Raw genomic sequence first — 23,148 nt, forward strand, 5'->3', positions numbered from 1 at the left:
GGCAGAGATACCACAGCACACTGAGAGCCAGAGCAGCACGGAGTTTAAATGCCAAGCGGAGTAAGACCTGAGAGAGCAGTCTGGCTCTTGTTCAGACTGGGAAACTCGTTCAGATTGAATGGAGGCATTTTGTACAATGAGCATCCTCACATGGAAATTTTCTTCTTATCTGACGAATTTCAAACTTATAAAGATATAATATTAAAATAAATAAATGAGCACCAGTTTGTAAGAAAAACAAACAAACTGCAAAAAAACCCCAACCCCATAAATGGTATTTTTCTATCAAATCTGGGTCTGAAAGAAAAGTGAAAAAAAAAAAAACAAACAGTAAGTACACTTGATAAATTAATCTGTTGCTATCCTCTCCGCCTTTCCCTCCTCTCTAAAGCAAATACAAATGTGTCAGCCTCACAAACTTTACTCCAAGTACAAATGTTCCAAACACCATCCTTTTTTTTTTTTCCACACTACAATAATACTCAGGGGTACCAAAACATGGTATGGTCATTCCTGATAACATCCTGAGGATAGCCAGTTGGTTGGTGTCATCTCCTAGCCTCAAGCCAAGATGAACAGAATCCTTTTAGTATGCAGGCATACACATCTCACATGAATTTAAATGGACGTGTTCCACTTTTTCATCCCCTTGGTTTATGTTTCTCCTCTGCTGTCCTTAAGTGGAGGAAAAAGTGGTTTTGCTACTTGCAGATCTCAAAATAAAAAAAAAATAAAAATCAAAGCCAGGAGATAAAAGCTACTTGGTTATGCTCCAGGAGTGATTTACATGAAGTGCTTTTGGTCTTTTCTTATGACATTTCTTGACCTTTCAAAACAACACTGAGAAAAATCTTTACAATCTACCACGATCCACCAGATATGAAAATTATTATAGAGAATTCTCAAATGAAGAGGAGTTGAAAATACTATTATATAATGCCTTTTTCCCCTGCTAGACAATTTTTTTTATTTTTTTATTTTTTCAAGCTTAAATTAGTCTCTTATCATAAAGCTACAGAACACTGCATCTGTGTTGAGAAGTGAAAAGATAATATGCTGTGCACTGAAAGTACACACAGAATGGCAGAGGAACGCATCAGGTAACACTGTCAATAAAAGCTCAGGTAACTCCACAAACAAATGAGTTGTCGAGCTGTCCTACAGTCTGAGCTCTGCACCCAGCTGCCAAATTTAGGCGCAGAGTCAAGCTGACCTTTGTTGCTCTTTCTGCTTTTAAAATATTCTTTCTATTTCTGTTCCTGCCCCACACAGCTGAATTCCCTGTCCGCAAATGCTTTTCAATCAGACAAACTGATACAACCCAACTAAGGCAATAGTTGAGCAACACCAATGACCTTCTCATCCCTGCAATCAGCTAGCAATCCAGTAGCCCTAACTAAATGTACATATTTGATAATTTCCTTTGAACTTTAGCTCTGCAGCTGCACCCTTCTGACCTGGCAGCATGTACCTGACAAATGTGAATCCTGTCAAAGTCCAATTCCCAACAACAAAGAGAGAAGACATGGAGGCTCTCTGTGATAATTTTACAATGCTAACTGAAGAGAATTTCTGTCCCATGAGCAAGAGCCACGTCACAAGCCACAGGCAGACAACCCAGCTGCGCAACATCTTAGGTGGAATTAAGGCTACGGCCGTACACATCTCATTGTACAGGCAGTCAAACTGTAACTTAAAGATTATTTTGCCTTCTGTTCATTTGTGGGATAAGGAAATAACCCTCATCTCCTCTCGTAGGTATCTCACATGGTCATAGTGCAGCTGATGATTTTAAAGTCAAGGATGGGTACGCTGAAAAGTCTCTCCATTCAAATAATCAAAGTCACAACAGCTTTGGTTTGTTTCCACTTTTGGATTTCTCCTTAGCAACAGACTAAGTTAAATAAACTGCATTGTATCACAATACAGAAGTTGGTACACAGGAGTAATCTTTTTCACCCAGATTTTTATAGAAGTAGAGACATCCAATTCCCAGGAAAAATAAAAAAATAATAAAAAAAAAAAATCAGTGGAGACTAACAATTCAAATAGCTTTGAAGTATCCGGACCGTGATCTGGTCTGCTATTGATTTAAACACGGTCTGCTATTCATTTCAGACTAAACTGGATGAAGCTCAGAACAACAGTACAGCATAGAGCAGTGAACATTGCTCCTCTGGCAGCAGATGAACTAAATGACCTAATACACCTTTTTTCTTTTTTCTGCTTTTTTTGTTTGTTTGTTTTTTGTTTTCAATATAGAAGCAGCTTAACAAAATTAGAAAGAATTATTGCAGATATGGATGTATCATTATGAAGCTACAGAGATGCTCTTTAGAGTATACCTTTAATCAGCTGATTTACAAAACCCTCAATGAACTATTCATGCCATGTGAGACAGTTTTCCACACCAGATATGCAATAATGTAGTACTTATAGGCTTCTTGCAGAAAGAAGTAATTTTTCCCACAACTTCTGAGTGAAAAAAATAGCAAAGTAATGAAACTTTTTCAAAATAGAACAGAACAAAAAAAAAAAAAAGAAAAAGAAACAAAACAAAACAAAACAAAAAAACAAACCCCACAGAGCAATAATTGTGCTACCTAAAAGTTCAGGGTACAATATTCAGTCCTGAAGGCCTGACAATGTTACCTCAGGTATGCATGGCAATAAAAGTGGCTATGAAGTTTACCCCTACGCAATGCCCCTCTACAGCCTCAGACAGTGATAACCAAGTTTTAGAAGAGCTAAAACTTCATTCAAGCTACTTCATTTAAAGCTGGGACAACCAGAATCCAATACCTGTATCAGACACATGGAAATGGAAAGAAGATAAACAGAATAAGCAAGTAACATAAAACATCCACTGTAACTAGAAATACTGGGATAAGATTTCATTTTTTACTGGATCAAGATATCTTAAAACCAAATACATATTGTAACACAATGGTAAATAAAGCCACTATTGGCACTATTTACTACCTCTCAATTCTAGACTTCCGGAGCACTTCAGAAGATATGAAAAAAGAGTACTTATTTTACAAAATAAGAAGCAGCAATAACAAACGTTAAAATATGCACCTGCTCAAGTTATGAGCATTGATGTTCATTTACATGTCTGCATTTGCTGCATAGATACACACCAATATGCACAATGACATCTAGTAGTAAGACAACGCGATTCAAAATACACATGAGAAAGCAAGCTTTCCGAATCCTAAGCATTTCCTTAGACTCAGTCTGCCTCACAGTTGTAGAAACGGGGCTAGAACTCAAGAGGGACCAACAGCAGACACTGAATATTCCTAAATCTTCACTGCAGAGCAGATGTTGTCAAGGTATACCAGCCATCCTGGTCACTCAGTACACAAACTGACAAATTATATGCCATGGAGAGACTTCCATGCACCATCCCTGCATCTCTGGGAACATGACAACCACATTTCAGTAACTTCTCTGATTCAGACAAGTGGGATTAGGACTGTGGAATAAAATGCTGAGTCCATCTCCATTGCAGTATACCTACAATCAACAAGCCCCCGGCATTACATCTGGTCTAGTAAGATCACTTTTCACTGATGCAAAAGGCAATAGTTAAGTTTATTTGTATACAAATACTGTTTGTACTTCAAAATGTGGACAAATAATCATTAGTCATTACTTCCCCCAAGTACTATTGCTAACAGCAGTATATTTAATTCTGTCTAGAGGCTGACAGCCTAACCTATGTCTCCTTAATGATTATAGAGCAAATCCTGTAGGAAGCCACTTTCAGGCCCTTGAAAAACAAGACTGTCTAGAAAAAGTTAGCATTCGTTTCCCAACGGCAAATCATACCCGATAAACCTGATAGTCTCTTATGACAAAACAACTGACTACATGGACAGACTGAGAGCAACAGATTTTGTTACCTTAACTTTTGTTAGGTCTTTAGCATCATTACACCACCGATACCACTGAACTACCATTATAGCCAAACTAGTAACATGGACTGGATAACTGAACTGCAAGATGGCAGAAGCAGGGCTGTATCCCTAACCTCAGCGGGTTGCAGTCAGGGATACTGTCTAGCTGACAGTTCTTAATGGCTTTATTAACAACTTGGATGATGTGGAAGAGTGCACTCCTAGGAAGTTCAGAGGCAATTCCAAACTGGGGAAAGTGGTGGACATCCTGGAAGGCAGTGCCGCACTGCAGTGCAGTGACAGCATTGAGGGACTTCAACAGCATAGAGAAACGGGCTGACAGAAACCTCAGAAGTTCAAGAAAGGAAAACGTGGAGTACTGCATTTATAACAGAATCAAAGTACATAATAATACAGAGTGGGCAGCCACTAAGTAGAGAGCTGCATTGCCAAAACACTGGTGAAGTCAACGATGCATCGATGTGTCAAGGTTTGAGCTCACCATTCTTGGACATATCCAAAATTTAACAAGACCCCGAGCAGCACAGTATTGCTGAATCTGCAGTAAGCAAAGGTTTGGAGTAGATGAACTCTGGAGGGACTCTCTGAACATAACTATTCCTTGAATCATCAACACTAGATGATACCTACCAGCTGTACTTTTATCTAGCAGAATTTTCAAAACTTCCAAGCAAGCGAAAGTTACATTTTGGGTAACACTTGCCCTAGTGCGGCACTGAAAAGTTTTCTTAACCTCCAATCTGAAGGTTGGAAGCTGCAGCTGGTAACTGTTGCCCCTGTGTTTTACCATCTGCCACTACCAAGAAAAGTTAAACTCTGTTTTTCTAAGTTGCTTCAAGTACCTGCAGGCTGTTATTTGATCCGCCTTTAGTCTCCCCTCACCAGTCTAAACAGGCTCAGTTCTGTCAGTGCTTCTTTGCAGGTCATGAACCCTAAAACCTTAATTATCTTAGCAGCCTTCCTCTAGACCCTCTATGAATTCTCAATAGAGAACTCCAAACTACTACAGTATTCTACGTGCAGACTACGACTGGCCCTAAATTCAGGGGATATGCTAAACATGCTCTTTAAATGCGGCACAGTATGTATTTCACCTTATTTGAGATGAGAGTCAAAATCAAGCAAACAGAATTAACAAAAAACACAAAAACAACCCCTCTTTTTGCTGATACTGTAGTAGCCCAATGACTTTCCATTCCCAGAAATCAAGTGAAACATTGCTAAATCATTCACGCTTCCTCTGATCGTTTAATTTAAAACCTTATCTTACCACCAAAATTCTAAGATACTCGTATATCCTGAAATGTCCATCAGCTTTACATATCAACTTTATGAATCAACTTAGAAGAGAAAGTCTTTCCCATATGTCTCATAAATTGGACTCATGTACTAGTTTCTGCAATCAAGCAGACAAGGGTAACTAGTGGGTCAACTTGTACTGACTTCAGAAGCTTTCAGTATGAAGAGTCAGGCATTTTGTTATGCTAATTGTTCTGATTTGCTAGAAATAAACATGCCCTAAAACAGCTTAAATAAAAACCTTAGAGGCAGGGAACAGTTGGTGAGCCCTGAAGGTTCTGCTACAGACACAACAAGTAACATCTGACGTTCCCTAGGGTGCTGTGCTTGATGCTTTATTTTGCTACTATTTTTTCAAGCTGCTGTTTTATATAAGACAATGTCAATGGGCCTTGAATCAATGTAAGATGATCTTGCGTTAAAAAAAAATAATCAAAAACAGCTGATATTTGTTGAAGTGGAACTCAGAAATCCCATGTTACAGAATTTTGCAACTAAAGGCTCAGTTTCACAGAAATGTACGACAAAAGAGAAAGATAAAATTAAAGCACTAGACAAATCTGAAATTGAAGCATGCATCTGCTGTTCCTTCTACTTGAATGTTAGAAATACGGTGCTTACCTGAAAGAATTTACTTACAGAACACACCCAATCCCTCAAATGCTCACACAGTCCTAGAATTACAAAATGTTTAGGGCTGGAATAGACCTTAATGACCATCTGGTACCAGCCTCCCTTTCATGAGTTCGAACACCCTCCCATTGAGCTCCCCCTTGATCAGGCTGCTTAAAGCCCCATTCAACCTGCCCTTCCATAGATGGGGCATCTACAGCTTCTCTGGGCAACTTGTTCCAGTACCTCACCATCCTCACTGTGAAGAACTACTACTTTATTCGTGATCTAAATCTACCCTCTTTTAGTTTAAAGTTCTTATTCTCCTGTCCTATCACTAAACCCCTTTGCAAAAAGTTCCTCTCCAGATATCTTGTAGGCCCACTTTAAGTACTGCTAGAAGTTCTCAGCCTGTCTTCATAGGAGAGCTGCTCCACCCTTCTGACATGTTCACAAAATGTAAATAAAAAATAATTTGATCAAAAGCCTGCATGTGCAATGAATCACAACATATCTCAGTTCATGAAAGTCTCCCAGACCTGGTCTAGTTTTGCTGCAGCAAGCTGAACCTTTGCAGAAAGCTGCATCTTTTTTCCATACTTTAATTAAAATAAAGCTTCAACCTAACCATTCACAATTATTTCCACATTTTTAAGGGGGGAAAAATAAAAAAGTAGTGGATTTCAGTCTGGCTATATGGCTTACCATACCATTTCTAGCTAAGAAAGTCTTATTTTAGGGCAGACACTTCTCTGCTTACTTATCTGGGCTTCTACAGAAGTACCTACTGCTGCCCAAAGCCTTCTAATGAGCCATTTAGAGACCAAGCAACAAAAACCTTCTCTCAGTTTTCACCCCTACCTCTACTATCAAGGTATTCCAAGCAGGGATGAAAGTGCTTAACAACTCCCCTGCAATCTAGGGATGGACACACTTAAAAAGTTCTGACAACAGTTGTCCTCAAAGACAGCAGTCCAGCTCCATACAAGTACTTCCCAAAACAGCTCACCAAGTTAAGAAAAAAAAATATATATATATATACACACGTAAGACAACTAGTTTATGAGTCACTTAATTTACACACACACACACACACACACACACACACACACACACACAGGAAATGTAACCGTGTATGTTTTCTTTACCATTGTAACAATAAAACAACAACAACAAAAACCACAAAAAAAACCTCACCAACACAACGCACTAAACCTGGAAAGATTTTGTGACTGCTAAGAAAAACAGCTTACCAGCCACAAACTCCTTTTTATTATTTCTAATTCACGCTGCTGACGATAGCTAAGCATAAAGAAGCATAAAGCTACCTAAGCTTTCATGAAGCATCGTCAGCTCTTGAGCCACACAAGCACAAGGAAGCACTTCTACTTAAAATTTAAAAAAAGATATTCTCATTTAGCTCCTCTTTAAGTCTACGCTGGTGTGACTGGAGTGGCTTTGGTATGAGCTAGTTTAGAGTCTTCTCAGACAGTCCTTCATTGTACTGCATCCTAAAACTCAATGGGTCATTTTTAGAATGGCAATAGCAGTGGGGTCTTCTGGCCTTCAACTTATGCTAGAATTGCACAATCCTCTTTTCTTTATTTTCCTTTTTCTATCCGTGCGGTTTCAATTGAACCTAAGATATAGTGGCAAACAAAACTTATTATGAGGCATTACGGAGGAAATTAGAGTAAACAATCAAAAGAAAAAGTAAAACCCACAGCAAGCAGTTGTGCTGAGTGTTGAATTGTCGTAAAATTAAGTAAAATAGAGAGAGTTCATCAAAGACGGCTTTGGAACTAACTGTATACAAGATATTATTTCACATCCTTGTCAAGAAATAAACATGCATTAATTTCAACTACCGATAACCCAAAAATTATGACACGTTGTTTGTCCTAGGAAATCGGTGTATTACGAAAAGCACTGTGACCTGAGTACTGAAGTACAGAAAAATCCAAAGGAACTGAGTCTGCGAAGGTCATGGATTTGGTACTGATAACAAGGATAGCTGCCGTATATCTGGAATTGATCCACTGAAAGAAGAGCAAAAGGACCTAGGTTACTACAGAAATGCAAAATCACTACACCACACAAAGAAGATACAGCTGAAATTAAGGCAAATGGGATTCAGACAACATTTCTAGGGAAGACAGACTTATCAGTGTGATAGTTCAAGGCACTAGGGTAAAATATTACTTATAAAATGTTAGTACCTGGAACAGAATTTATATACCTCCAGCTACACATCCCTTTTTGGACAAGAAGGGAAAGGAATATATGCTTCTGAAATATAATACATAATATATATAATACATAAAATAATGAGCTTTTAAACTATAATGTGAGGATGTAGATGCAAACATTTATTTTAAATCTCAATCTCCTCTGGAACCTACCTTTCATCTTATAAGACTGTGAGCATAAAACTGATCAGAGATCACTGGGTGCATCACTTAGCTAAACAATTTGAGAATTAAATCAGCTTTCCCATAAAAGAGAACTGGTAAGAAAGAGTGCAGAAAGCTGGTTTAGGTGCATTTGAAATACATTACTTTGATTTCTTACAAGATTTTGTGCAATATTTAAGATGAATTTAAAACCATGCAGGAACAATGCTCTACTAGGCTGAGATGAGAGCGCGATTTGCTCCACTTCTCTACCTTCTCAAATCAATCAGGGTACCATTCTGTCTCATTTCAGTGAAGACTTAGTAATGAACTGCATTCACAGCTCACCTTTATACATTTGTATAAAACATGGCAGTTTTTACATTCTTCTGTAAATGTAGGTTGAAGATCAATACTCACGCTGAAACTGCTAACCCACAAAGATCATTGTCAAATGGGTGCTCTATTTATTTTAACATACCAAATCAGTTGTTACAAAGTTTTGTTTTGACTGGACAGATGGAAATGAGTTTTACCAAGATATGCCCTAGAAATGACATTATTCTTTGGAAGAAGTGTTCAAAATGTGATGTCTTGATTATGCATCAAGCTTATGAATTGTGAGGTAGGAGATGTAAATTCAAGTGGAACCAGTACACCAGAAAACTGGTACAAAAGGGCATAACATCTTCAGACAAAGTCCAACTCCACTGAAGTAATATCCAGGATAAGGACCTGACCTCAAGCACTGGTTGTCTGCTGCTAAAAACACGCAAGTGTTCTGACAGCGTTTTAGCTTTTAGAGAAAAGAGTAAACCTATGCAGTAGAACTGAAATGCAGTCAGCTGCACATGTGAATTTTTGCTCGTTTCTGTACTTTTCTATCCACAGTAACAACTAGTAATGTTCAATATTCAAATTCTATTTCAGTAGAACATTTCTATTCTTCCAACTTTCTCCTAGATTTAGAATAATTTCCAAGTAGTGGACAAGTCTCTGCATTATCTTCTCAAGAGACAGGTGATTTAAAAATGAGTTTACCTTGGTAACACAAAGTAGGTTCCTGAGCCAGAAAGGCCTTCCACTATCTGTATAAACTGAGCTAAGAGTTAGCAACACAGTACAACTGTTTTGGGAACGAGATTTTCCAGTGAAAAATACAAGCCAGTGCATCGTTGTCATGAAAGATACATGCCTAAATCCCAAGAGACTCAAATGAGTTGTCAACAATTGGCAATATTATTGCTAGAGAGTAACAGAAACATGTATGTCAGGATGTCTGCTATTCTGTCAGAAATAAATAGTTGCATAAATAGTTGTTTAAATACTACATCACTAAAAACAGAGTGAAAAGATGATTAAAATAATTTGGGATGTCAGTTGTGATCTCAGAATATTCTATCAGATAAAGCAAACAAATTAAAAAACAAAAAACCCCACCAAAGGTACTATCAAGGTGTTTGATCTTAGATTCCCCCCTTATATTTATTCCACATTTAACTGTATGTTAGTGTTTTACACTTTCAGACAGTACTTCAGAAAAGTACAAATTGAAAACAGTACGTGTGATAAAGTTAATAGAACTCCACCCACTGGCTGACTCTGGAATGTCAATTTCAGCAATAGTGCCCAAGTAAATCCTGTTTTTTTCCTTTTCAGTCTAGTGACAAAACACTGTCAGCAAAAACTGCCCACTCACTAAGAGATCGTAAGTGAAATATTATACTAGTCTATTTCTTACTAGGACCCTTAAATACTGGGAGTTCCCAGCCAAAGTGACTGAAGACCTGATCAAGAACGTATATATGCCAGATCTCACCCACAGACATTTATGTCATTAATGCTCTAATATAATAAAGTCTGTATTAAAACTAAACGCAGCCTGCTATTACTGAATTCGACATCCAGTGTCAAAAACCACAGTGTCTCTGAGACATTTAAAAAATCATGAACTTATGGAGCTCTTTCTTCATGGAAATATATATATTAATTTAAATGAACCAAGAAAAATAAAATAATAGGTTAACATTCATTAGGCCACAAAGTTCTGTTATGAGAGCACAATACTTGAACCAAATACCAGTAGCAAGAATGCACTTTATCTATGACAAAACGTTTAGTGTTTGGGAGCTTGAAAAATTGGGGAACATCTGCTCTGATCAATATTTACATCCAGGAAGCACTTTTAGCACCATCAACACTGAGGCCTGCAAACCAGTGATTCAAATTCTTCTTACCTACAGGTATGAGCAGGAGTGAATTAATTACATGTTAGAATTCATGTGAGAGATCCCAGTCAATTGAAGTCTTTCCAGGTACAAATTTGAGCTCAGAGACAAATAATTTCAGATAGATTTGCTAGAAATTTCAGAAGTTGCTGTAATAACAAGAAAAAAGAAAAAAAGAAAAAAAGAAAAAAGAAAAAAGAAAAAAGAAAAAAGAAAAAAGAAAAAAGAAAAAAGAAAAAAGAAAAAAAGAAAAAAGAAAAAAAGAAAAAAAGAAAAAAGAAAAAAAGAAAAAAAGAAAAAAGTCCTGCACAATTCTGGTTAAGCCTTAAAAGCCAGCTGATCCAGTTTAGGTGGGGAAGTATGAATCCTAGCCTCCGAGACCAGCGTTTATTTCCTGGAACTAAAAACTGAAGTGTATTAGAAGTCCAAATCCTTTTCATCATAAAGACCTGTTCCCAGTGTGTATAAATTCAAACTTTCTACTTTCCTTTAAGTGAAACATCAATTCTAACAGTCTAACAGTTAGATAAAGCATAATTAGCAGAACATACAGTTTTATTTGACTCCCTTCAGCTACAACAGTACTTACGTGTATACATATGCATACTGTCTAACTGTCTGACAGAACATTGTATTACTAAGGCAATGTAGGCAAGTACAAGTGTTCTCAGTTCATTTATTTTTTCTCCCAATTTTGAGTATAAGATACTGTCAGGAAAAAATAAAAGGCTTTAAAAGCCTACCATTTTTAGAGCTGTATCAGATATAGTTCAGTTAGTTCAGTACAGATACACATTTTTATGATGTTAATGAAGTGACACAAATGTGAATAAATTGGTATGAACATGTTTTGGTACATTTTAAAAATGACAGCTTTAAGGCACAGTTTCTTTTGACTTATCCCATAGTCATTAATTTGAAGACCAGTGAAATCTGTGCAGAACACAGATAATTAGATACTATGGTGACAGAACAAACCAAGTTGTCTTATGTATATGAACCTTGTGTAGATAGATGTTTTTATTTGTTCCTTCCCTTGCTACTGAACCTTACCACTTCTTCTGTGCAGTAGGCCAGTCAGCCTACTTTAAAAAAATATCAAGAAGTTGAATGTTATTAAATACCCACCTGAGAGCTTCATGAGGAGCTCAGATGCTGCCTTGACTGATATGTCCTGCCTCATCATATTTGCCTGTGCTTCTTGTGGCTTGAGTTTCTCCTTAGGCGCACTGGGAGCTGAGGCTTCAGATTCCTGGCTGAACACATAGCTGGACTGAGACAAGGTTGAACTTGCAGCTTCTTCATCCTTAGGCTCGTCTTTCACTTTGAACTTTGGAGTCAAGGGCTCTTTTTGATTTGCAGCTGTCAGAAGAAGGAAACAAGCTCGACTTAACAAGGTGTCTAATATATTATCATAGGACAACTAGTAGCAGGAAGAAACCACAACCTAAAAAAAGCTAGTGCAGGTACTGGAAGCAAGAATGTTAAACAGCATTCAAAGATGCTTCATTCAAGAGGTCAACACCTGCATCTTTTGTACCAAGGGACAGCTTTGAAACACAAAAACTGCATATTACCAGAGTTCAAGAAAACATTCAACTCTTTCTTTCGTCCCTACTCCAACAAAAAGCATCCCACAGTGCCATTGGTTTGTACATCTTCTATAGGCTGGATGGAAGTTCAAATACCATCACAGTTAAGGGCAAATTTGGCAAAGCCCATGGGTACTAAATATTGAGATCTTAAGTGTGTGAAAAAGAGACGAGATGAAAGTAGAAAAATCAGAAAACTAAGAAGAGCATACAGAAAAAAAAACAACTACAAAATCACAGATCCTGGAAGTTGGTATCTTAGTTAAGAGCAGAGATATTTATTAGACAAGTCTGCACTGGTAGATGCTATCAGAGGACTGTTTCATGTTTTACATCCATTAAAAAAAAAAGAAAGAAAGCAAGTTTAAAATAGCCTTTTCAAATACTCCATGTAAGCAGCTTCTCAGAAAAGAATACAGAAATCTTGGGGGTGTTTAAAACCTGCACATCCAACTCTGTTGTTCTCGAGTGGTCTTTCAGATACCCCTATATAGTGATGGATCCTTTGAACTACACTTGGCCAAAGGGATAAAACCAAGAACACCTCTTAGACAATACTGCCAAAACCACACAAAATAAATTCATCAGCTGACCGTATGACTAACAGGAGGATAAACAAGTTGCATTATTTTTCACAAGTTTTTAATTCTTTATTTCTGACCATGTTCCTCTCCTGTCAGTTGTTAGTGGCTTTTTTGTGTACAAAATTTCACTTTAAACTCCCAGAAACACAGGGCGGATTACTGCTTCAGTGCTCTAAACCGATGAGCTTACATCTTTCTCACTCTCTAAACTTTCATCTCCACAAACACTAAAGGCAGAACATCATCCCCTTTTTGTTCTCTAAGCTCTCTCAGCATCCACCTCACCACCTTTCTCTTCTCTCCCACGTATTTTCCTCCTTCCACTTGATATTCCACTGTCTACCTTTACGACTCCTATCAAACCTCAGTCAGACCACACAGGAAAGAAGCACTCCACAACGCTTCTTACTGGACACAGCAGGTATTACAAGTCAACGTATATTACCTGCTGCAGGAAGCTGTTTTACAAACCCGTGACATGGACAGTAAAAGCTGAGCAAATGGCATACTATGGGGACAGTAACACCCAACAGAAGGCGCAGGGTACCGACAGGTCATACCAACTCATATTCTAGCAAAGGTCACTGGTTTAAGCCCTTGATTTATTTCCTCTCCCACTTCACTCTTTCCTATCCACTCTCTGGCCTCTCACTTTCCTGGCTTATTTCCTAAGATACTCTACTTCTCAGCAGTTCCCCCAAAATCTGACTCCAACCATATCTGAAACCTAAAGTATCTGAATTCTGCAGCCCATTTAACATGCTCACCATCAAGATTGAAGTGGTACACACTGCAAGCACATACGCAACCTGTACACACACACTGGCACTATTTGCTGTTTCAGAAGTGAAATCAGTTCATACATGTAGTTTTTAGTATGAACAATAAGCAGTTTTACCTGAAGTAGGAATTATTTTTTCCCTTAAAAACCAAAGCAAACCAAACAAGCAGAAATATAAAACATGGAAGCATGTTTTAATTCGCCAAAATACAGATTACAGCTCTCAAACCAACCTTAACTTTATCAAGGTACTTAAAAAAAAAAAAAAAAAAAAAAAAAAAAAAAAAAAGTCTATCTGCTTTCTACATCGTCTTTTTAGCTCGGTCTGTTCCAGAGGTTGACCTGTGGTGATGAATTTTCACCGAAGAAAAACCAACTCTTTTCTGCTGTAGTACCTTCTGCAGGCTTTCCTCTTTAAAATAAGCCACTCCAACTGCTGCAAGTATGAAAAATGCCTCCACCAGGAGCAGAGTGCAACTGTTACAAAGCATTCTTCCTGAACCCAGAAGACTCTGGAGAAAAATCTTTTGAACACATTCATTTCAAGAAGGCATTAATTTAAATTGCAGCAGAAAATAAGGGAAGCATGACTCTGAGTGAAGAAGTAAAGCATACACACCAAGAACAATCCTTAACGAGTGCAGACTGCTATGTTTCTGCCCATTAAATAAATTAGGCAGAGGAAGCACTAGAGCCAAGTCTGGGCAGCAGACAATTTTCCTATTTAAAAAACAGAGGTGATACTGAACATACATACATACATACACAGATCAGAGTAAGGTTGTATCCATTCACCAGGGTCCACCAAAAGCCACATAAAGTTTAATGTAAAACATCTACATGCAAGTAGAACCACTGTAACTATACTTACGTAATAGCACAGACTTATGCTAGGAACTTGTTTTGGTCAGGCCCTAGTTTGCAGAGACAAAGGACTTAAAGTAACCCCCACCTCCAGATAGAAGATAGCACAAGAAAAAAAGTGGGCACGCCTGGAGGAAATGAGCATTTATCAAACACTCTTAGCACTCACCCAAAACTCAATGGCAGTCTGAACCCAAGCAGATGTCAAGTGATACCTCCATTTCCTTCATCCAAAGGCTATTCTCAAACTCTAATAGGATGAAGTCAAAGACTGAGAGCTCAGAGAACCAACAAGTGAAGGTAGGTCATTACAGAGCTTAAGCAGTTTTGTGACAGTGACATATGCAAACTAATTTTGGAAAGGTACCAAGTTTCCTTCCTTTCCCACCTCTTTCATTCCTTATCTTCCTAACCTATATCAGCTCTCCTACTCTGACAGCATACAATGCCACGAGCTCCCTAACATCTCTGAACCACCATGCAGGATATCAGCGCTAAAGCTACACTGAGAACAGATCTGCCAGCACAGAATTCGTAGTCTAAATGAGCTCTTCACGAGATCTGTACGTTCTGTTTGTCACAGTACATCTGCCTGACTTCACCTATGAGAAATATAAAATGCAGTCAAAGTCTACAATCCAGAGGAGTTTTAATGATAAATACTAGGTAATGTTACCTGAGGAAAAAAAGAAACCCAAGAGTGATGTTTGGACCATAGACAAAACTAATAAGCTGAGAAAGAAGTTGATTTTTATTTGTTCTGTTAACTGACAGCACATTCGCTTAACTGACCGTACTTCCAAAAAATTCAAACATCTAAATTGTAGACAAATCACAAAACAAAACAACAAAAGACACCAGAAGATTTTTTAATCTCACTTTTCTTTCCCAGGATAACAAAACCAAATAAAACCAGACAACTACTATATCAGTTTCAAAACCATTGCATCAAATCATGGGACCTTTTTCTTGATACACATTAAAGTACATTCCAATATAAATGGAACTTCAGTAGACAAATAAAAAGGAGGGGGGGCTGTCCAGCCTATCGGAATCACTCAAAACTAGAGACAAAAGCAAAACCAAACCACAGCAAAGCACATAAACTGCCCTTGCTTCTACCCTATCTTGGATCCAACAATTACGTACAGTGTTCCTAATAAATGGGTAAGAGCAACAATGATGCATCCATTGGTTATATTAGGGAGAACAGTAAGTAAACAGATGTAAAAATAATAATAATAATAAAAAATCATTGCAAATAAGGGAAATAAATTGGCTGAGAGCAATTTAAAAAACAAACAAACAGTAAAAAAAGAACAAACTTCTGAATGAAAGATCTTTTAAAAAACTGGAACTAGACAAGGATTAAAGAGATGATGTTGAATTCTATTAAAGCATCTTTGAACTACAAAATTATTACTCCCCAGAAAGAATAACATCATCTATCTGCATACAAAAATAGATACACGTACATATACTTAATTTGTTGGTAACTTTTATTCATCCTGAATCGCAATGAGAACAGACTGAAGGATGCAATGCCTGCAGACTGAAGCAGTAATTTAATTTAGAAATGCACAGTGAGAGGGATGAACAACACAGAAAACCCAGCCAATAGGCAGCAGACTCTCGGGGAGGGTAGATAATTCCCCATTCGCTCCATTTCATTCCATACCCAGAAAAAAAAACAGATCAAAGAAGATTCCAAGTTGATATTTTTTATCTGCCTGGAAATTGGGATCACTTGATCCATTTGACAAAGCAGAAAATTAAAGTTTTAACACTTTTCTCAAACTGCCAAATGCCACAAGAAAAGCCATGGGCATCTGCCACTAATCTGAAAGACTCTGATAGAAGCTGCTAACTGTATCAGTCCACTCACTGAGAATTTCTACATACTAAAAACATTTTTAATTGAAAAAGAAAAAAATGGGCTGATTGCTTCATTTGCAAGTTACAAACAGCAAGGAGTTGTTCACCTTTCCACTTGAGCAAAGAAAAAGAAGAGAAAAAATAAAAAAATTATTCAACAACAAAATAGTAGAACATAAGAGGAGGCCATGACAGCCTGAGTCAAAAGCTCTGCTGAAAATCTCTAATGGCACAGTACACTGCTGCACCATCACAGTGACTCTCTCATACAAAGGTGAGAGACAGCAGGACGCTCACAGCTGAAGAAAAAGGGGAAGGTGAGGACACATTCCAAAACGCACTTCAAACTGAACTTTTAAAATTATAGTCAGACCTGCCATAAAGAGAATCACAGCACAGCTATCTGAAGAAAGAACAGAATTTTATCCATGCCCCAATGCAGCTAGAGCATCTGAATGACACACTGAGCCAAAGGCCTTCATTAGATTGGTTCCACAGTATTCAGAAGACACATTTCCTTGATGCTGGGCATCAATCCTCCTGTGGTCAATAAAGCTTATGACCTGAGTCTTCTTCTATTTTCACTCAAATATTTGACGTGTGCACTTAGGTGTAGGCATTCTGCACGGAGATTATAGCTTCTGTTTGAGGATGCTCAAGAACTGAGTGAGGGGTACAAATGCTGCAGAAGCCGCCACTGGTGAGCAAATTGCTTTGCAAAAAAATCTATGCAAATGGAATCTGCTGGAGTCTCTCCAGACTAAAATCCAATGGGCTGATAAATTATGTTCAACATACTACACATAGAGGCCATCTACAAGGAGAAATACTATTCTTCTAGCAGGGCAATCTAGTCGGTCTCATTTCTTTTTAGTGCTTTCGGCCCAAAGTGCTGATCTATCCAAGAGAATACCTCATTGTACTTACCCCTCATGGGAATGTAACTCAATTGCATGCCATTTGCAATGCCCTCTGCTCTGCCTTCAACCAAATAACTAGCATACTGGGCTCCAAGGAAGAGAATGGGAAGCTACTTATGGCTAAAGGACATTCAGCATTGCTTTCTTTTTTTTAATCAAAGCAGTAGAATAACAGAATAGATGATCACGAGTACAATGATATCAAAATTTGCCAACTCAGGGTTTCTAGAGACCACTTAAAATATGAGGTCTTCCAAATTATCCTGCTTAAGTACATTGAAATTGTGTAAGCAGAAGCTCAGAAAAGGTCAGCTTGTTATCCGGATCTTCTCTACAGCTGTTTTGCATTTAAGGAACTACATTCAAACAAAATGAGACCCAGCACTGGGGAATGACCAGTCCTGCTGTCACCTCAGAATACTACAATGTTCTAGTCCAAGTGGAGTGGAGGAATTCAGCAAATTGTCATAGTACCCACAGGACCGTACCCCCATGCTCTAAGATGTATGGTATGCAGTCAAAGACCCACTTGCTAACAAGACTGCAATATCTAAGACCATGTTCCCCTGTCTGGATAAAAATCTAAATAACAGCAGAATATGTAAACTCCTGGGGGAGCAGGAGAAAAGGAACGGAATGGGAAGAGGAAGGCAAATTTGTTGCTGATAGGAAATAATTGTTTGCACCATGGAAATTTCTTCTCTCTACAAAGGAACAGAAACAGAAAAAGAGAAATGCCACCAGAATAGCTTTTATATTTAAGAAAATTAAAAAAAAAAAAAAAACAACCAACAAACAGATGAAACAAATAATCAGAGATGACTGAACTAATATCTTCAATTCCCATTTTAGATAGCTCTCACAGGAATGCTCATGAGCTAAGACTTCAACCCAGAGTAATGGTGTAATCAGGAAAGCAAAGGACCCATCAGTCTAACTGTCCCTGAATACAGAAGTTTGTGCAGATATTAAAAAAAAAAAAATGTAAACACAGAACTGGTCCAGTCCAGAGTCATATTGAGGTCGTCTTTTCTTTCAAGTTGTACTGGGCTGACTACACATACAAAAAAAAAAAAAAAAGCAATTTGTTATATTGTATTTAAAACAATTGAATTACAGCCTACAACACTTTATCTTACTAAACTGTAAGTACTTCTGCAATACATGACATAAGGTGCATATGATTTTAAGACATCCAAGAATTTAGTGGTATTAAGACTAGCAGTTGCTGAAAAGGAATGATGGCGATGTAAGTGGCAAAGATTAGTACAAGCTTTCATTTGCCCAGCTTTTAATTAGTTGTACTATTGTCCTTTTTCAGTTTCATGTTAAATCAAAGGTCCATATAGAAATGTATGAAAATGGAGAGAGGCACTTGAAGGAGATCTTGATGACATCAGGGGTATTTGCTCTAATAGCAACATTATAGAATTTGCAGTATTCTTAAAGTAAGGATATGGCTGAATAATTGCCAGTCCTGTTTGCTTACATAATCTAATTGAAATTTTATATTCTGGCATAAACTGTGTAACCAAAAATAGGCAGCCTGCTTTTTGGAACCTGCTACACAAATACATCAGTTATGACAAGTCTTCAAGCCAGCCAGCTCAGGCAACGACAAGCGCTGCAACATTTCAAGTTACTTGTTTTACCTTTAAAGAATGCAGTATTTTTCAAAAGGCAAACATAATGGATAAACTGATTACTTTGTTTATCTACTAATGTTTTGTATGCAGCTGATGATTTACAGTCTTTTGCGCCATCAATGGAATCAGCTAAGGAAACAAGAACGCAGAACCTAAGTTTTTTGGACAGTCACCAAAATCCCACAGTGGCATTACTTTCCAAAACAAAGATTTGACTTGTCACACAACAGTGACATCAGACAGGACTTAACCTGGGAGAAACCATAGTTTCTCACTGCTTAACACAGACAGTCCCAAATGCAACGTGCTATCTCTCCTTCAGCCTTTGTATATTAAAGTTTCTCCTTGCAAGTAACTTGGGGAACATAAAGCAAATGGTAGAAGCAGGACACAAGTGATGACACACAACGTCAGAAGATGAAGAGATGTGCTTTCCACAGTAATGCACTTGCTGAACACAGAGAAGTTGGGGAGAGAGGCTGGGAATGAAGTATGCCTTACAATTACTGTTTCCACATAGAATTCCTTTGAGATCAATAGTGCAAGAGTCACATTCATTTTGATGGGTTCCATTTATTTTCGAATGTTATGAAAAGAAACTGCTGCACATAACACTGGCACTGTAATAGCTTCACTAGAGTTCAGTGGGCATGGTAATTTGGATCACTGTGAAAGCTATTTTTTATTTAAAAAGAAAACAAGCCTTAGAAGTGGGTGGAAGGGCATCAGAATTTAAAGAGATGTGCTGTATAAAGTCTATCACTGAAACTTTTAAAACAGGAAAAGCAAATGCTCTGCAAATTAAGACATGAATGTAGTTACAAAGAATTTGTGGACTGGGGGAGCAAAACATTCTGGCAAAGCACTGAAACAGCAAAGGGCAACTTAAAGCATAGAGGTAATCCCACTGAAATAAGAGCGGGGGAGGTTTAAACATAATGATATGCCCATGCATAGAGTTAATGTTAAGAGTAATCAGCTAATTCTCTTTCTAAGCAATAACCCTTTCAAAGTTAAATAAAGTTCCAGAAAATCCTTTTCAATTGCTGGTGAACGTAAAAGCATCTCTTACCTTGAAGTAGAACCTAGAGAATGCAATCTGGTAAAGATTTCTACGCTTGTTCTTATTTTTAGTTTTACAATTTGTATTATGCCTCATTTCAGATAACATGCATCTTTCAACTTTTGCGACACGTAATGGCATAAACTTAGGAAAAAAAAGGCAAAAAGATCTCAGATCACTTATTCTGATATTTCTCTACCTCTCTGATTCTAGAGATCCCCTAAGCCTTTCTAAATCAAAATTTCAGAAGCCATTTTGAGCACAGTCCTTTTATGGCCATCTCAAAATCAGATCCAACTTTGAACATCTATAAATTTTTTCCTCCCTTTGCCTCTCTGCAGCTCACTACTTGTTCAGCTTGAATTTCCTGTAGCTGTTTCTCATGTTGTCTAATTCACTACTGCCTAATACCTGAGCAATCACATCCAACTAGAAGTTATCTAACCATCTTTTACAAACCTCCAGTGGTGGAGATGCTGCAATCTCTCTGAACAGTTGGAAGTTTAACCACCTCAAGTTTTGAAAGGTTTTTCTAATGCCAACTTAAAACCTACAGTAATACAAACCTGCTATTTTTTATCCCAGTCATTATGAATCGCCAACAGATCATTCCTCTTTATCCACTTCAACAAACATTTTGAGGCAGTAACAGCTTACTAATGATTCTCCTTAGCTTTCTTGACCGGTTTCACAACCTCACTCCCTTTCATCCATCCTCTCTGGACACCTTCTCCAAACTGCCAGTCAATTCTGCTGCTCTCCTCTGAAGTCCTTCTAATCATCCACGCTCTTTAGCAAGACTGAGAAGAGCAGCTCTTTCTCTGGGGCCATTTTACTCCTTATACATCCCAGTCAAATGATCAACATTTGAGCAACAGTGTGATGTTATTAACTCCCGTTTCTTTCCTAAAAGACTAGCTAGTCATTCTTGCAATTTTCTGTTGAATAGCTGCCCATTTCCTCCAGATCTCTTTTGTCAGCAACCCTTGTCTTCTGACTGCAACCTACTCTCAGCACACTGTATTCCAGTCACCTGATAGCAGCTTCTTAGACTAGAAAAGTACTGCACAATTAGAAATAATATTAAGAGTCATGATAAGATAAGATTTAATTTTAAAATTAGTAATAGTTAAGAAGCACCAGTTTTGTACCATCTTCCACCTCAGATATGCCTGTTAAATTTCTGCTCCAAGATAGCACTGGAAAACACAACTGCTGGCTCTGAAGGGAGGCAAGCACACACCCAGGGTCAGACACTTGGAAAAGAAGGGGCTGAAATTGCCCAGAAATGAAAACCAACCTGCTCCCACGGTTTCTCATGAAACTAGAGATGCACATACTCAAACTAATCAAGAAGAAAGAGGGACAATAAACATAGGCAAGGAAAAATAAATGTTCATTTAAACCATCAATATTCAATAAGAATAAATGCCAAATTCTAAAAGCCTAGATATCTCTCTACTCCTTATTTCTTAGCCACAAGGCCTGTCAGAGAAGAAAATTAGATTGTTTTGACATAATACGGTCTCGACAAATCTGTGTTGGCTGTTACAACTGGCATATACAATTTGCAATGTCAAAAGATTTATATCGTTGAGAAGGTAAGGCCAATAATTGAAGTTCTGATGGGCCTAAGAAGAGTGTGTCATAATAAAGAAATCTCTTGGTTCAGCACAGCAAGCAGTTTAAAAAAAAATGCAGCTATTACTTAGCCAACTTGCTAAAAGAGAATTACTTTTACTTCACTCTAAATTTATGTGCACTATATGGAGGAAAGCACGAGCTAAATGTATAAAACAATATAAATCTCAGGAGAAAAGAAATTCTTTTCCTTTTAACATTGCTCTCCTTGTGTAGTAAACTTGGTGACTGGCAGAACATTTTCAACCAAATATGCACACATACAAAATTACAGATACATCTCACTCCCCCAGTGACTTTATAACATGTTGCTAGGTAACAGTGCATACAAGTCAGGTTTCAAGACCTTTACTAAGTCACCATAAAATAGCGGCATAGGTCTTTTGCGTGAATAATGTACATTTATATCCTTTCGCTGATGCCAATAGATCAGACACTGAAAACATGAATGTCTGCCAAACACTAAACAATTCCCGATCAACTGCTACATGAAAAACAGCACATCAAGATGTTGTATGTTTTTGCAGCATTCAAGCTTTCCCCTCCTCTCCAGCTTTCTTCTCTCACTCTTGCTACATGTAGCCTTCATCAGCACTGCTATCCACAGTTCAGCACAGATGATGTGGAGTCACTCAGTGTAAAACAATACAAATTTAATAGGCAGCAGAAGGACAACGTATGGGACAACTGTCAAACACCAGAAATGGATTTCAGAGTCCAAATTTGAAACTCAACTAAAAAAACCATAGACTCATCCTTGCTCGTTTTTTTGTTTATCATAATAATATAGCAACACTTTCTTTCTTTCTCTGTTTTTGTTTTTTGTTTTTCTTCCAACCCACACAAGAAACTGTTTGTGCTAACCCATTTTACTTCCTGCTTGTCTTCAGTCTTTTCTTTTCCTTTCTGTGGCTGGCTCCATGAAGCCTCAAGCTTCATTTCTGCTGTTACTCCACTCTATTCTATTCCCCACAGCATTATTATCCCAGAGAAAAATGCTGCCGTTTCACCTTGACAGGGCAATGAGGACAGAGTTAATTTCCTAGTTTACCTGACCTTTTTTTTTTTTTTTTTTTTTTTTTTTTTTAAACTAGAATACAACTTACATTCCATTTTAAGGAAAAAGGTGACCACTTATTCTCTACTGTAAAGTGTATTTTCTATCTCCAAAGTCTAGAACTTGCAACAGGGACTGACATCTCCTTGTGAAACAGAAGTTTCTTCAGTTTTCAGACATTTTCCTGATTTCTTTCTCTTTAAAAATTAAAGGCCAATTAAAAAAAAAAACAACAACAAAACCAACAACGTTTAGTATGTAGAACACCTCCAACAACACTCCAACAACAGCATGTCCACAATTCTGAATTCAGTCAAATCAATAAGAAAGCACATAAACTATAATAGATTTTCCCTAAGCACATTCTCCTCTTCATACTCTCACATACAAATATCATTCTCACAGCAACAACCTGACACTGGAAAAAAACAAAACAAAACAAAAAAAAAACAAAACAACCAAACAACAAAAAAAATCATTTTGCATTTGATATGGATTTCAATTAGAATAACAAAAAAATTAAAAACTGTTCGCTAATCTCTAGAACTACCTTTTTTTTAATGTTAATAATCAAGAAACGCAGTAACATTCATTCTTCACAAGCAGTGACTAGTTAGTTATTTTATGCTCCCTGAAAGAAAGGTCACCATTCATTTATTGTTCCTAT

The 23,148-nt window shown here is 37.5% G+C and overlaps 1 protein-coding gene across 8 annotated transcripts in view; it reads right to left on the bottom strand.

Annotated features, from left to right (window-relative positions):
- The window catches only part of ZNF827 (zinc finger protein 827), a 108,341-nt gene that overhangs the window by 40,652 nt on the left and 44,541 nt on the right, over positions 1 to 23,148 (bottom strand). For all 8 annotated transcript variants that reach the window (XR_014882833.1, XM_085222153.1, XM_085222152.1 and 5 more), the window contains one exon: positions 11,587 to 11,820. Coding sequence is in view for 7 of the 8 variants with exons in the window: in XM_085222153.1 (XP_085078279.1) it covers positions 11,587 to 11,820 (234 nt within the window). In the remaining variant the exon portion in view is untranslated. The remainder of the gene's footprint in view (positions 1 to 11,586; positions 11,821 to 23,148) is intronic.

Source organism: Meleagris gallopavo, chromosome 4 (assembly GCF_905368555.1).
Source record: "Meleagris gallopavo chromosome 4, MGAL_WU_HG_1.1, whole genome shotgun sequence".
Taxonomy (NCBI): Eukaryota; Metazoa; Chordata; class Aves; order Galliformes; family Phasianidae; genus Meleagris; species Meleagris gallopavo.